Source organism: Amphibalanus amphitrite, unplaced genomic scaffold (genome assembly GCF_019059575.1).
Source record: "Amphibalanus amphitrite isolate SeventyFive unplaced genomic scaffold, NRLGWU_Aamphi_draft 000503F_arrow, whole genome shotgun sequence".
Lineage (NCBI taxonomy): Eukaryota > Metazoa > Arthropoda > Thecostraca > Balanomorpha > Balanidae > Amphibalanus > Amphibalanus amphitrite.
The window spans coordinates 17,206-32,792 of record NW_024881997.1 but is presented as its reverse complement, the minus strand read 5'-3'; the positions used below and the strand labels follow the sequence as shown (position 1 = coordinate 32,792).

The following is a 15,587-nucleotide window of genomic DNA, read 5'->3' as shown; positions in this document are numbered from 1 at the left end:
CAATGACTTTATTTTTATCGGTCACTTCAAGAGGTACTGTCCTATCGTCTCCTACCAATCATTTCGCCGATCGTTTGTGAACATACAGTTTCGCTGACAAATGGCAAACCTATGGACAAGCCGCAATGATTGGGATATGCTCACTTCAGAATACTACTCAGCTGCGTATCTCTTTCATTCCCACGTCAATTGAAAATGACTCATCTCTCGGACATCCTGCCCCAAAGATCTCCGATACCCCCGATAGCTCCTCGATGACGACCAGCTACCCAATTCCTGATAGTAGCGCATAGCTGAATCATGGTTCACGCAACATCCGATGACTCATCTCACTTTCATTGATAATAGTTAATCCACCGTCTCTGAATCATACCCCCCGCCGTGCGTACAGGCAGGGGTGGAGAAATCCGCAGCCGCCCTGGCGGTGACCTTGACCTCCGCCGTCTAGTGCGGCTCCAAAGCTAAGCCGGCGCAGCCGGCGTTGAATTGGGAAGACTCGTGCTACCCCAACTCGGCACAATTGTCCACCCCTGCGTACAGGAGGGGGGGGGGGGTGTCTCACCTCGCTCGCGCACGGCTGAGAGTAGCGCCGGCAGGTCGAAGATGCCCGACTCTCGGATATGCTCCACCTCTGAGGGAGTCACCAGGCCGAGAGACAGGCTGGAAGGCATGTGGTCACCGCCGGACGTCTGTGAACGGATTTAAGGGCGAATATGACCCTCCCAATTCCTTCCTATGGCCTTCCAGTACGTTGGTATGATTTCCGACTCACTGACAGTGATGACATAGTCTTTGACTCGAGCTATCCTCGGCTTGCACTTGTCAGTCCCGTAGCTCAGTTGGCAGAGCGCTGGATTTCCGGGGGTGAGAGCTCGGGTTCGAGTCCCTCGGGTGCTCGATATATGGAGATTCTGCGGTTTGTGGGAATGGCCGCAAGCAGTAAAAGTCGTCGAGTAGAACAAACCGTCCGCCGCTCTTTGGGCACGTTAAACTTTGGCATCTAAATATTCCAATAGCCCGGACCGCCCCGGATGGGCTGTAAAATATCTCAGGCTCTGACGGTCTCACCTGGTCAGACAGCCGGGCCAGGTTGGTGTGGTCCTGCTCCAGCTTGTCCTCAGGAAGCTCAGAGATGAGATCAATCGGGTGGTCTGCAAACGGCGCGCGTACAATACATCACTCATGACACCTCTTCAATAAATAGTTGGCCTGGAGCACCACAGCTCGGATCGTTATCGCACATGGTGACGTGATCCCCATATATTCAATCGGCGGAGAGCGATCGATGACGAATGAAACCACACAATGCAAAAAATGAAGCCCTACATGTTCGGTTAAGCTAAGTACCTTTTATATCTGCGACAAGCTGCTGCGCTCACCGTGGTCCGTATACGAGTGGATTTTACACATACCCACACTACAAAGCAGGGCTGCGGAGTCGGAGTCGGAGTCGGAGTCGGAGTCGGTCGGAATCGACAGTTGTGACCGGAGTCGGAGTCAGAGTCGATTTTAGAAACCCGAGCCGGAGTCGGAGTCGGAGTCACCGAAAATCTGTCGACTCCGCAGCCCTGCTAGGTCTGCGGAGTCGGAGTCGGGAGTTGGAGTCGGTCGGAGTCGACAATTCTGCCCGGAGTCGGAGTCGGAGTCGGAGCTGGTTTTTGAAAGCCGGAGTCGGAGTCGGAGTCGGAGTCGCCGAAAATCCATCGACTCCGCAGCCCTGCTACAAAGACCAGCAGACGGGAAAGTGGCGAGTTACAGGGTAAATCGCCCTGTGATACCAGCTCGTACCTCGAGGGACACTGTCTCGTACCTGTGATACTGGTCGGCGAACGGAGCCGGTGCTGTATCCGCTGGCTGGCAGACACTTCCCGCGGCACGGAGAGACCGCCCTCCATCTGGTGCACGTCGGCGTGCAGATCTGGACGTGACAGGGACATACAGTCAGAAACGCGTCCAGATGCGACGAAAGAGACAGACACACGGGAACACGTTAGGAAGCAAGCAGGCCTTATAGCACAGACACATGGGCAAGCACACAACGAAACACGCGGAAAACATGGACAAGAGGAGTTACACGCCTGCCAATATAATCAATCATGAGTATATTGGCAGAGAAGAGGCTTCATTAAAATGTCTCCCTCTCTCTCTCCTCTCCTGTCTTTCTCTCAACCATCATTTCCTCCCCCATTCCTCTCCTTCGCTCGCTCTCCCTCTTCTCACCGATGGTCTCCGCGCCGTACGTCTGGCTGACTGTGGCCGGGTGCGGCCGGCGACTGGTGGGCGACTGTGCCGCGCCCAGCTCGTGCGCAGAGTTCCGTGAGCTGCAGTCCACGGGAGGAGTGTCGGCCGTCGGTCCCGAACGGGCGCCCTCCAGCACGGAGAGCTCAATACTGTCCGCGGCGCCGCTGGAGGCGCACCGGGCCAGAACGGAGGTCATACGAGGGATACAAATCACGAGGTCAATAACGTAAGTTGAGGCCACTAAAAAAGGAGGGATACAAATTACAAAGAATACAATGCAGGGAGCATCAGTGATATGGAGTGGGTGTTGGTGGCTGGGAACCCGATTTAGATGGGTGGGTCTATCTTTATCTACCCATGATTTTTGTTTATCATTTTTCAGGGTTATTTTTCTCCATTACCTAAAAGTTATGATTATTTGCACCAGACTGCATATGTTTCACACATGTCCATGCATTATCCATAAAGAGATGAGCTAGCCACATTTTAAGTGCAACTATTGCATTATCTATTGCATAGTTCATTTACATATGCTAATATAGTACATAAGCTTGTATTTAGCAATGATAAGTCAGATGCACATGCAAGATAACTATCATTTTTTCTGTTCCCATTATTGCCCACCTTGCTTTTTCTTTGTCAGTGGATGGTTCAGGCTCTCCCTTTTCTTCAACATACTCTGATGTGTCATACATTTTGTGCAGCTGGTAGTTGATGAACTTGATGACACTGAATATAATGAAGACACAGGTACAATAGATGGCCCAGATTGTTGTGGATCTTGATGAATACTGAAAAACATTACATTGCTGGTTCAGGGAAATTTGACAGCATGGTAAGGTACTGTTTTCCCGTGGAAATATTATTCACTTTTCGTGGCATCATCTATTTAGGATTGTACTCTCTATTAGTGAGTGCATTAATCCAATAGGTAACCAGCTTGTAAGCAGTACAGCAGATAGAATCAAAGTGACCATTTTATGATCAGACACTGTATGTAAATTTATAACATTGCAGACCTGAAAAGTAAGGATGTCATTCTTAAATATAGCATAGTGTTGGTATCACCAACAAATTTCCACAAAATAGTTAAGAGGTCATTTTCTAACTATTAACACCAAAAATTGATCTTCATGAATTTGATCATTACTTCCCCTCCTTCCTTAAGAAAAGAATAGCATTATACATTGCACACACATACAATGTAATGGCTAGCCTGAAATAGCCATCTAGGTACTAAATAAACTACCTAATTAGTATTGAAATAAAATATATGTAACTGCTGTAACAATCTGCAAAAGCATGATAACAAATAAAGGTGCATGAACTTACCATTGTAATAAGAAATGGTGCACATAGTAACAAAATCCAAAAGTAGAGCTGAATTGTGTTAATAATAACATTTTGATGCGGATCATAGAACCACCCTCCAGTGACTGACGTCCACAACACATGTCTGAAGATTTCAATACTTTGGGATGTCATGTCTTGCTGTAGCTTCTTACTTCAAGTAAAATACAAGCCCACTTCTTGTCTTATTAGCTGTCTAGTAATAAATCCAAGCATGGCTCAACATGAGAGTAGGTAGTTTCGGTAAGTACCAGGCCACGGGTTCCAGGTAGGTACCTACTCAACTGTTGACCGCATTTTTATTGCAGTGCTATCTTCACCACTAATGTGCATGTCATGCAGAAAATCCAACAAGCATGGCATCCATAAGCTCGATCAAAATGATCTATTGGAATCGAATGAAAAAGTAGGCACACTTCAACTTCTCTTTATCCTTGCTGATACTTCAACTTGCTCAATGCAAGTTCAGCAGTTTCCCTGTACACTCAGCAATGTAAAAACAAAATCAACCATTTAGCACTTCTAATGCATTGACAATCCGGTCATCCCTCCGGAAATACGCAAAAACAAATGGCATTTATTGAGATATTCGATGATATTAGCAACACGACGATTGTCTGCGTCAGATTCGTTCCAACTTCCTTATGACGAACAGCTGATCGGAGTGCAATAGTCACGTGACCAAAACACAGGCGCGGATTCTGAGGATTTAGTAGAGAGCATCTAGGATATTGGTGCTTTTTGATGCGGTAATTTCAGGAAACTCTGCACATAATAACACAATGATGATTCCAAAAAATGGAAGAGCAATCATAAGGGATCTATCTCACAATTTTTTTGCTTGAAACACCACAGCTATTGATCCACTAAATTTGTTCCTGTTTATACTACTAGAAATCATTCTAGCTAAAATGCCTCGCCAGTGTAATTCGACATTTTTTATTGTAAAAAAATATTATGCATTTAGCAATTGATTCAATATGTTAGCAGCAATCAATTTTAAATGAATTGAGCTTAAACTTATATTTTTCATTTGAAGTGCATACTACAGTATTCTATCTATTTTATACTAAATCACCATCCTTGTGGGTAACTGATTTGTTGCAGGCTTATGGATGTCGTCTTCGAAAGACAGGGAGGTGGTGGCTCTCTCTATCGCCTGGATAAAAATAGGCCCCGCCCATCCCAATCAGCTGCTGCATGACGAGTTGATGACGACAACCACTACTTACCAGCAACCAATCTAGGGATAGCGTACGTGACAGTAATGGTGCAGCGGTTGCAAAATATTACATTGTTATCACTGAGCTCATTGTTATTCAAACGGTTTTTGCTTTTAGGGCCTTGTTAGATGAGGATGAGGTTAGATTAGATGAAGTGTTGATGAAGGCAGGTATTTTTTTTTAAATATTTTTTTGACAATTTTTTGCCCTTGTTTTACTTAATAGCTGAACCTGGGACCACCTGAAGTCTAAACCTTATTTTATATAACATGTCAATGCTGATGCTGTCTTGAAATGTGAAATTTAGACAATGGTAATAGGAATAATGCATATCAATTTCACCAACAACATTTTAATCTCTAGGAAGTGCAATTAAAATTAAAATCACTGTCTGCCACACTGCTCCATCCTGGTCATGGTCATGCAACCAACGTTCATGGGTGGTGTTTCACGGCAGAGCACGCAATGCAGTGCTCAGCACTGCAGTGCGCTGCGTGTGTCAGAGCATTGAGTTTCCATGGCAGTGTCAACAAACTTCACTGTGACGCTAAGCTATGACAGCATCCCAGAACGCTAGCATGCTGCGGTACCAGCACCAGCAGCATGCTAGCAGTATTTGAACTCAAACCTCTGTTCTTGGTACGGTTTTTCAGAACCTCTCACTCTGTTCCAAACGCGATTGATCATAAACTAAGAGATCACATGCAACGTCATTTGAGTGATGCTATGGTATGCCGTAGCTACCAGTGCACACAGTGTCTGGATGGTGAAACAGGGCCATTATTAATCACATTTGCTTTGCTTTGTTTCAGCAGAAACCTGTCTGCACATGGGAGGAGCGCAACAAAAGCCCATCAAGTTCATGCATGGCAGTGGATCTCAACAGGAGAAAACCAGAAAGAACATGGATGTTTGTAGATTGCAGTTGTACACTGCTGTTATCACCTGATGTGTGTGGCTGGCATTGCTCCTGGCAAGAACCACCTGCAACTGATGAGATGGTGCCTCAGTCGTTGAGTGTGCTGCAGTGTGAGAGGCGCCCTGATCTCTACTTTGTGATGGGTTTCCATTGGAGGTTCAACTGAGAAGTGAGAACTGACTGTGACCATGCTTGAGCATGCCAGTGGAGCTTTACATGCTTAGGGCAGCTTTTGAACAGATGCTGACCATGGCATGTCCCATCCAGTTATCACGTGCACAGAATGGTGGGGGGAGGGCAACTCTGGGCTCTTGAGTCAGCCCTACTGCACAGGGGGTACAGATGGCCGCTTACGTTTGGTGTGTCCTGCACTGCATTATCAAGCCCAGTCTGCGCCACAGGCAATGGGTCGGGCTGCACTATATTAAAGGCAGACTATCTTGCAAAGGAGGCTGGCATCCTCTCCCATAATGACACACCAATTGGCAATCATCGCTGCGATGATCACGAGGGTGTCTGCTTATCTAACATGGTGAGGTGGAGAGCCAGTTCAAGCTGGCCTGAGGGATGGTTTTACTTCATCTGAGGCCCCCTTTCCCCGCCTGCCAGGCCCGGTCAAACGACCGCTTCACAGTGAACGACTTGCAGTGGATGCCGTCCCACAGCGCAACGAGCGCGCCGACCAGAGGCGGCTGATTGGCCAAGAGGCGGCCGCGCTGGACGGTCCCGGTGGACGTCGGCAACGCCCACCGCGCGACCATCAGATCGGCTCGCGACAGCGCCGTCGCCGACTGACCGCATGACTGGTATCTGTTCTTGATGTGGGACCGACTGCCACCGCCGGTCGCGGAAGGGCATCGCTCATCGGCCATCGACGTCCGCCAGCTTCGCGTGGGTCACTGTTCGGGCTGCCACCAATACACCGAATCGGATGGAACCCTGTCGGCGAATGCCGGCGGTGCCCCGACATCGACTGCGCGGCGGCCAGTGCATCGCGTGCCGGGAGGAGGCTGGCACCCCCGATCGGTCATTGGTCACAAACCGTGTCCCAGCTCATGACTGCATCCAGCGCAGCTCTGTGAGATGTTCTGCAGCTGCTGCAGTCTGCCGCGTGTGTTGAAAGAAGAATGAACATGAGAAAACCTCAAAACTTTATGCCTATTCGTAATTGACCAGTATTGGAATAAGTTTGGATTTTGAGAATTTGTGTCCCTGTGCTTGTGCCTGTGTGGAAAGGCATGCTTTACGGTGTACCATCTCAATGTCAAATCCCGGCTGCGCTGTGCGGATTTGTGCGGCTGCTGACAGGCCACCTGGGTGCCAACGTATGTGCGAATCCGCGAATACGTTGTGTTTCGTCAGTCAGTATCGTTCTGAAAATATTGACTGCAATAGGCTATATAGCGTATGACGGTTCAGCCCAGCAGTAATAACTGACCATTGATTGGGCGATTTTTGGGTGGTGGTTCGCTAATACATAACCTAAAGAGTGTTTTGCCGGAATCGTTTAGTAGCAGAACTGACCGGAATATAAGTAGAATGCAACGGTTTGACTAATCGTTAATTTGTTGAAACGATTGCTCTCTGAGACCACTGTGTAACTTTTGACCTGAGAATCACCAATTATAACGACAATGGGGAAGCAGTAGGCTGTACTGTAGAGTGTAGGCAACACTATATAGTTGGCACACTTACGGAAGCACACGACTTACGCAGTGGACATCTGCATCATGCATGTTAAGGTTTACTGGGAAGAGTGAGAAATTAGTCAGAATATAACTGACTAAGGAAAATAGGCGACATTTCCTATTGAGCTGGGGCGGAGAGGGGGAGGGGGCGTGTGGTCAGCTATGCCAATAATTCATTCTCTTTATGCAGCTGTGTAAAAGGGCGTCCGTTTTTGGGTGAGACCTTCCCCATCGGCCATTTCCAAGTTAAATCGTGGTGGAGAGTCTGGAGACCTCAGCCTCGGTAGTCGGTACCCTACGCGCTGCGCCACCTTGCGAAACATAAAGCAGCAGTCCTGACATCTACAGGCGTGACTTTTCATGAAAGCGCGGATGTGTTCGCGCTTATGCGAAGAAAATTCTTCCGAGTATGGTTGATAATGAGATTAATTGTTGTCATTTATTTATTAATTCATTGGCAAAAGTACCCTAATAAATCGGTAAAATAGCTTGAACTGTATCGTATTTCCTTGGGAAAAAATGACGAACTCATCCTAAGACATCCAGATTATTGGATGCGTTCGTCAGTTGTAAGTAGTTCAAGTTTTTGGGAAAATTTGCTTGTGGAAAATCATAATATTTCAAAGATATGCCTATTTTCGAATAATTTATGCATTTATCTGCATTGAAAAATGATTGTAAAGCAAAAGTGCAAAAGATTATTGTCAACTTATTTTCTCAAATCACGATTTACGAACGCACAAAACTCCAGCTTTTAATTTAGTGCGTGTGCGAATTGCGGTCAAGAAAAAATATTTAAACTGTCTATGTTCCTCTTAAAACAATGAAGGATGAATGAGGAAAACGCTGTTTTGAACAATTGTATATTTATTTTTTCTTAATTAAGCAAAAGTACAAAATTTTCAACTATTATTACATTTGCTCTCACAAAACCCATCACTTTTTAGCATGACGTCATGTCAGCCAAATTTACTAGCGCCATCTCTGGAGAGCATCTTTCGAAACCTCCAGACGATAGAGAGAGCCGAGGTGGTGGCCGCAGATGTGCCGATATTCAGGTATTGTGGGGAAATCGATGCTTTTTATTGAATAAATTGCATTGTTATATAATGTTTAGCATGTAAAATATGTATGAACATAGATGGAGCTTTGGAAATATGTGTGCGGACTGTGCATTAACAATGTTATTGTCGTGGGAGTGCGGCGCGATTGGCGAGATTGATGTCGTGATTATTTATGCCATTTAAATTATAGAATTTCCACTACCTCTTGATACAAACATTATTAAACTTGTTTTATATCACTGTGGTTATTGTTTGATGCATTGAGGTATGTTGTGGGCTCTTGTTCTTTGCCGAAGGCAGCTGTAAATTAAAACATCGCAACTCAACAACCTGTGCAACTATTTAATTTTTATGTTAATTTGTGTTTGTTTTATGCTTTGATACGATTTTGTAGCTTCTAGATTAACCACATCAATGTGTTCAAGTGCATTTCAATGATATTTTTACAAGTTAATTTCGGTTCAGTCTCTTGTGTGCTTTCGAGGATGCTGCATGATCAGTGATCACGTACCTTTTGTGCAGGCAATTTTTCCTGATATTTCCATATTTGCGGCAGGCTTCTGGCAGTGAAAGAACATGAAAATTTCATGATGAAATTATGTACTGTTATTAATCAATAACTGAAACTGAACAGTGTCATCTGTCATATAAGTAGGTAGCTATATTCTGTAACATGACTGAGTTGGCTTACCTGCTTAATTTTGAAAGCCAATCATGAAAACATTGACCCATTTTTATTTAAGGCTCTTGCTTATTACAGGCAGGTACATTAACCCGGCAGTTGCTGGGGTATTTCGCCACCCACCGTTTGCTGGGGGGGGGGCGTTAAACGCCCCCAGCCGATAACTCGAGAACCAATAGGCGCAGCGAAACGCACGAGGCGGCAAACGAAAGAGCGCGACGAGACGCTTCAGATGAGTACTTTAAAGTTGAATTTTGAGGTCACAGGTCGGGTCAAGGTCAGGTCAAACACCTGAAATCGGGCTTTCAGTAGCATGGACTTCAGGACTTTGCAATGGGCGCCTCTCGTCATAAACTCTGTTCAAACGGTGCACAATCCATCATATAAGGCCTACAAGAGTGTCAGCTCCATGTAGGGGCCAGTCAAGCATAGGTCAGGGTCAAGGTCAGGTCAACCGGGTAGGCACATATCGCCGAAAATCAAAACTGATATTCGCAGCCTGTGACACATGTTTTATAGGTAATTTGGGGCGTAGAACACGATGGTGACATTCATTTTATCATATGTGTACGTGTTTGGCTCAAAAAGCTCAATTTAAGAAATGCATGTATCATGGTCGTGAAGTAGTCACGAAAAATTGCCAAGATTCAGTTCAAGAGTATGGAAAATTCGGAACGATAATCAATAATCGAAGATAGCCATTTGATTGATCATGGTATTGGCAATCTAATGGCGTTTACGGCATGTCTGTATGTCTATTCTGTGATTTTATATGATTTTTTTAAGATATGCCGTTTTTGGTCGAAAACTCAGAAATCATGACGTCACTAAAACCTCGATATCTCAAAAATTTTCCGACCGATTTTTTTGAAACTTTGTCACAATAAACTTCAATCAATTGCCTACAGGTACCCAAAATTTGGCGCGCCTGCGGCGCGCCGTTTTTATGCTATGGCCCGGCGAAAAAAGTGGGGGCGTTTAACGCCCCCCCCCCAGCAACTCGCGGGTTAATGTTTTTGTCCTACTTATTCTTCAGAAGCACCTGAAGTGAGGTGCTCTAAAAATATAAAAAGTGTTTGTAAAGCTTTAGGTGATTTAATTAACCACACTTTATTGCTTGTAATTGTTGTTAGTGCTTAAAATGCATCTTATCTAAGCATTCTTTTGTCTACTCTTTTATGCATGCAGTTTTTTAGCGATGCCATCCTTGTCCTTATGTCAAAGTCATCTATTTAGTCTCATGATATGCCAATTTGAGTTAAAAGTTATTTGATTTTTTGTCATGTTATTTTCTTGCAGTGATGTTATTTCCTCATTGCTCCAGTTACATGTTATAAAACTGGCACACTTGTTTTATGTAAGTGAATCCCATTTCATAAACAGGATGTAAGCACATTTTTGCTCTAATTTTAGGAACACCTTTTCTGATTTTGGTAGAGGTCATGTTAGTCTCATGGAAATCTTCTGGGCATTCATCTTTGCTGCTTTTTCATGAATGCTAAATAACTACCAAAGGCAACAAGCAAGTGATCCCTGTGGACAAATTGGTGTTTTTGGTGCCTATGGTCTCTTATTTGTTTGCTGAATGTTCTTCTACTGCAGCTTCATTTTGTTTTTAATATGCTCTTGATGATTTGTATCACATGTTGTGGTTTGAGTCAGTTGGGTTTATGATACCCTGACTTCTAGTACAAACTTCAAATCAAACACTAGAAAAGCACCAGCAGACTACAAATCAACATCAATCAAAATTGTGTTTGGTTACATCCTTTTCAATTGCATTATTTTTTACATTACAATAAATAAAGTAGAGTTATAGGTGTGTTTGCTTGTTTTTGTTTTTGACTATTGTTATCTCACTGATGTATCTTTCATTCCTTTCAGGGTGCTCATTCTTCCCTGACAAAACATTCTGGTGATCAGTTCCCTGGATGGAGTCCAGCACTGCCATAATAATCTCAGTGCAGGTATGGGCTTCAACATTCTTATTCATGCCAGAGTTGTTCCTTGACTTATTTACTTTTAACTAGTAATGCCAAAGGTATCATCAACATTACATGCTAGTCAGCTTACTAACAATAGACAACTTCAGCATGTTTGCCAAATTTTGTGAGTTCGCTTAAGTGGATTTGAACTTTGCACTGCATCACAAGCATAGGGCCCTAAGGATTGCTGCCTGCTGTTGGTCTCAGTATCACAGCACACCACCATGCCTCTGTACGAGTGCCTCATTACCATAGCACCTCAGCTCACGGCTCTGTGTTCCCGTCAGGTGCGAGTGTGTCGGCAGCAGCCGTGATCGGGCCGGCGCTCGGCGGCTGTGAACCGCTCGGCCCGGCCGCCGCCTATGGAGCCGGCCGGCGGCGCGGCGGCGGCCGCAGCGCGCGCTAACGGCTGCGGGCCCGGCGCCCGCGGCGGCCGCTCACCCACACCGTCGCCAGAGGGCGTGCGCCTGCTCGTGCTGCACGACTACGAGGGTCGCAGCGAGGATGAACTCAGCCTCCGCAGGGGTCTCAGTGTCGAGCTGCTCTCCACCGATTCGAAAATCTCTGGAGACCCCGACTGGTGGATCGGAAAGCTGGAGGGCAGGGTGAGTGACGCGGGAGGGTGGTGGGAAGTCGCTGGTGGCGGGCCGCTCACGGCAGTCAGGTTGAGGCTGCTACACTGAGGAATAGTGGGAGGCGAGGGGAGAGTGTAAGGCCGGCCAGCAGCGGGCTCGTCAGTTTAAATCAACGTTTTTACATGGACGTTACCTGCATCAACTGTTCCGGAGACAAATAAACGTAATTGGACTGCAATTTTGCTGGAAACAAATACGACTCTTAACCCATTAGTGCCCAACTTATTTTTAGTCAAAATTTCAAACTTTTTTGCACAAAATACTAGCTTCTTTATCGAATGTATTAGCTTAGGATGATTTTCTTGTTTTTTAAGCCCCCCAATTTGTCGCCAGGGGGGTCAATAAATATATGGCTATGGGCACCTGGGTAGTCGAAATGTTGCCACAAAGCGCAATTCAAACGAAACTTTTGAGAACCAATGTATATTCTTAGATGTGTATGCTGATAGGCACTTGCCACTACCAACATGTGAACATATTATGAGATCAGGCGAATGATTGTGATGATTGATAGTGTCAGCGGTCAACAATCAATTACGATGATGAGTCAATGCACTACCTGACTCACAAACATCGAAGTGCATTGGACAGTGACACAGCTTACAGCAAACGCTGAAAACAAAACATCCCTCCGGGATCTAGACGGCGCTTGCAAACTTTCACCCATCTCACCGTATCCAACAGTGTTGGCCCAACTAGCCCAAATTTCCCCATGGTGTACAGCATGTTCTTACTCTCAGGTCGCATGGAAGGGCACGAAGCACGCCACGCACAGCGGCACCTGGCACTTGCGACAGGCGGTCTTCGGGTGGCTCTTGCACTTTCCCTCCTTGTTTGCACACGTTCCCTGCTTGGCAAGAGGAACGACCAGGTGGTTGATACCATCGTAGCGGATGCTGGCTGGGACGCGATGCTGATTCGACGCGGAACTTGGACGTCCAGATGGTGGCTTCGTCGTCTCTGCCAGGTGATACCGGACGATGGCTCGGATGAAGTTGATCTGATTCTCGCCTGGATGATGCTGACGGTAGAGCAGCCAGGCGTTCTGCATCGCGGCCCCCAGAAGCCAGCAGAAGATGCACCACCAGAACTTCTTCTGTCGGATCGCGATGCGGTACGCGCCGATGTTCTGGTCCATGCGGTCGGTACCGCCCATGGCGCAGTTGTAGTCCTGAATCATCTGTGGCTGAGCTACCTTGATCCTCTTCTTCTCTCGTCGCGACCATCTTTGAACTTCAGCCACAGTTCGGGACGAGCTTACCGTAGATGCTACGGTCACCACGCTGTTATCCTTCCACCTGACGAGGTTGATGCCCTGCTTCGTTTCCACGGCGACAGAGGTGTCTCCCCTGGGAGCCTTCTTCATCGCTGCCACCGAGCTCAGCGGACATCCTCGGAGGCGGTTCTGGCGGATGGTTCCCGTGTGCCCGATTCCCTCCTCCTTCAGCGCCATCATCAGAGGAAGGCTGGTGAAGAGGTTGTCCGTAAAGATGTGCAGTGCGTCCATGCGCATCTCCTTCGGCATTCTGTCTATGAGGATCTTCACTGCTGATCCACATTTCCCGAAGGCGGCCTCATAGTCTGGACGCTGAGCAGTTCCGCTGGCACCTTGGTACACTTCGAAGGTCAGTAGATACCCATCTGGGCTGTTAAGGCACCACGCCTTGAACCCAAACCGTATGGGCTTCCCTCTCAGGAACTGTTTGCACCCGTGACGGCCATAGTAGGGAATCATGCTCTCATCCACGTCCAGTTCTGTGGAAGATGGCGGTCTCTGAAAAGCTCGCAAGAACTTGTCTTGCATGCTGTTGAAGAGAGGTCGCAGCTTGGCCATCTTGTCACCGGGGTCGAGACGCTGGTTGTCAGCGAAGTGGAGGACCGAAAGGATGTCGTCAAAGCGGTTCCTCGAGATGATCCGGGAGACGAATTCCACGTGCAGGTCAGGGTCTGTCGACCAGAAGGCCCGGCGGTTCGGCACGTTGTGGTATCCCGAGAAGTACAGGATCGCCATGACAGCCTTCAGCTCGGCGATGGAGGGCTCCTGGACATTCTTCCCTCTCCACTGGATATATCGGCGTGTCTCCTGAAGGAGTTGCGCATAGAACTCGTCATCCAAGAAGAAGCTCAGTACTTCAACGGGTGTCTTGTTCGAAAAGTTCACCTGTGGGTATGGGCAAGCTTCCTCTCGCTCCTTCAGAAATGAAGCGACCTCTCGTTTGCCCCACCTGTGGCTGGTTGGGGCGACCGATTCAGCAGCTTCGTCGTCAGAACCGTCCTCTTGGCCGACGAGTTCAGCATCTGCTTGCAGCAGGTTGCGGTTGAGGTTGTCGATGGTACCGCCTCCGTCCTCGTCTCCCGAGTCGGCGTCGCTGTCCTCACGCACGTTAGGAGGACACAGGAAGACAGTGGCCGGACTCTCGCCACTCTCATCAACTTCATCCAGGAGATCAATCAGCTTTCCAAACCTGGAAAATGATAGCGGACTGCAACGCACATTTTCGACCACCCAAATGCCCATGGCCATATATATATTGACCCGCACAGAAGAGCGTCATGCTGCGGCAAATCTTCAACGAGGCTATTTTATTCGTTTCAGGGGTCTTAAGGGCAGTTCAAAGAAACATGTCTGTGAAATTTATTGAATTAGAACAGCTAAATAACTAAATACACTCACCGGCGTTTTTTCGGCATGTTGACGTAGTTTCGCGACTGTCAAGCAGAACAGAGAAAATGGCGCAGCAGCAGCAACCGCACATCAAGTCCTTTAAAAATGCTTATTTATATATGGGGCGTGCATATTTTCATGAAAAACACCCACACTTTTGAGGAAAAAATTCATAAATTTGCGAAATATATATATGGCTATGGGCACTAATGGGTTAAAGGCTCAAAATACTAACGTACGATACAAACGTCTCTGACATCTCAAGCACCTCGATTGACCGCTTAAGTCCTGATTGCCTGGTTCTGCGATTCGGCCATGGTATCAATGTGACAGTTTTACGCTCGATTAAATGTCCCTAGCAGTGACCCCTGATCCTCGACGTGTGTGCATTCCTCTCCTCTCCCCTCCCCCGCGATACGTCCGATTGTATTGGACGACCGATAATGCATTTTCATGACCGGAACATACGTCAAGTCACATGGGGCCCCAAGCCTTGGCGACTGATCTACCATCGGCGAATTGGGGGCCAATAAAACGTACGGCCGTCCGTCGTCGTATCAGCATGGCTGCGGTTCGCGGGTGTCCGGGTCGGGTGAAATCCACCGCTGTTGGGCCGTAAGAGTGTTCACGGGTGTTTTTCGCCGGAGGGGTTGAGCAGACATTCTTGCGTACGGTACGCGACCAGGGCAGGGTAGGATGAGGGGGAGGGGAAGGACACGATACAATAGAGAAGAGACTGATAAAAGATAATTCAGCGCAATGGACACTCATGGTCGGAATGTCATACTGGCAGTCAGCTCATGCCAGCACGGTCGTACGTACATGCAAATGATCTTCGCTCAGCATTACATCGTGTATGGATTGTGCTACTCTCGCTTATCCTTGCATTCCTCCGCATATTCCAAGTGGTTGAAGTCATTTCTGGATGCGACCGCCTGTATTTCGTTGATCTCATGCCGCCATTTCCCTAGGCCGGCCTCGTATGGGCTGCCGTGTGGGCGTTGATTGGCCGGTCGGTCGAGTCTGGCTGTCTACGTTTGTCTGTCTGTCTGTCTGTCCGTCTGTGGTTTTCTCTCCGTTTGTGCGTGGTCGTAACTCGTGAGGAACGTTGTGACTTGAACTCGGCTGCTAGGTA

The 15,587-nt window shown here is 47.1% G+C and overlaps 2 protein-coding genes across 2 annotated transcripts in view; one reads left to right on the top strand and one right to left on the bottom strand.

Annotated features, from left to right (window-relative positions):
• Positions 1-265: 265 nt before the first annotated feature.
• On the bottom strand, positions 266-4,223 carry LOC122392844 (pecanex-like protein 1). The gene is made up of 7 exons (XM_043388165.1): positions 3,574-4,223; positions 2,866-3,032; positions 2,221-2,405; positions 1,811-1,918; positions 1,069-1,151; positions 563-689; positions 266-276 (listed from the first exon to the last, which is right to left on the bottom strand). The coding sequence occupies exons 1-7, from the start codon at positions 3,724-3,726 to the stop codon at positions 266-268; spliced, it is 834 nt and encodes a 277-aa protein (XP_043244100.1). The 5' UTR covers positions 3,727-4,223.
• A 465-nt stretch (positions 4,224-4,688) lies between these two features.
• LOC122392851 (mitogen-activated protein kinase kinase kinase 10-like) overlaps positions 4,689-15,587 on the top strand; it is a 28,103-nt gene continuing 17,204 nt past the window's right edge. The window contains exons 1-4 of the mRNA XM_043388176.1: positions 4,689-4,730; positions 8,451-8,479; positions 11,052-11,134; positions 11,440-11,757. Coding sequence (XP_043244111.1) covers positions 11,515-11,757 — 243 coding nt within the window. The 5' untranslated portion in view covers positions 4,689-4,730; positions 8,451-8,479; positions 11,052-11,134; positions 11,440-11,514. The remainder of the gene's footprint in view (positions 4,731-8,450; positions 8,480-11,051; positions 11,135-11,439; positions 11,758-15,587) is intronic.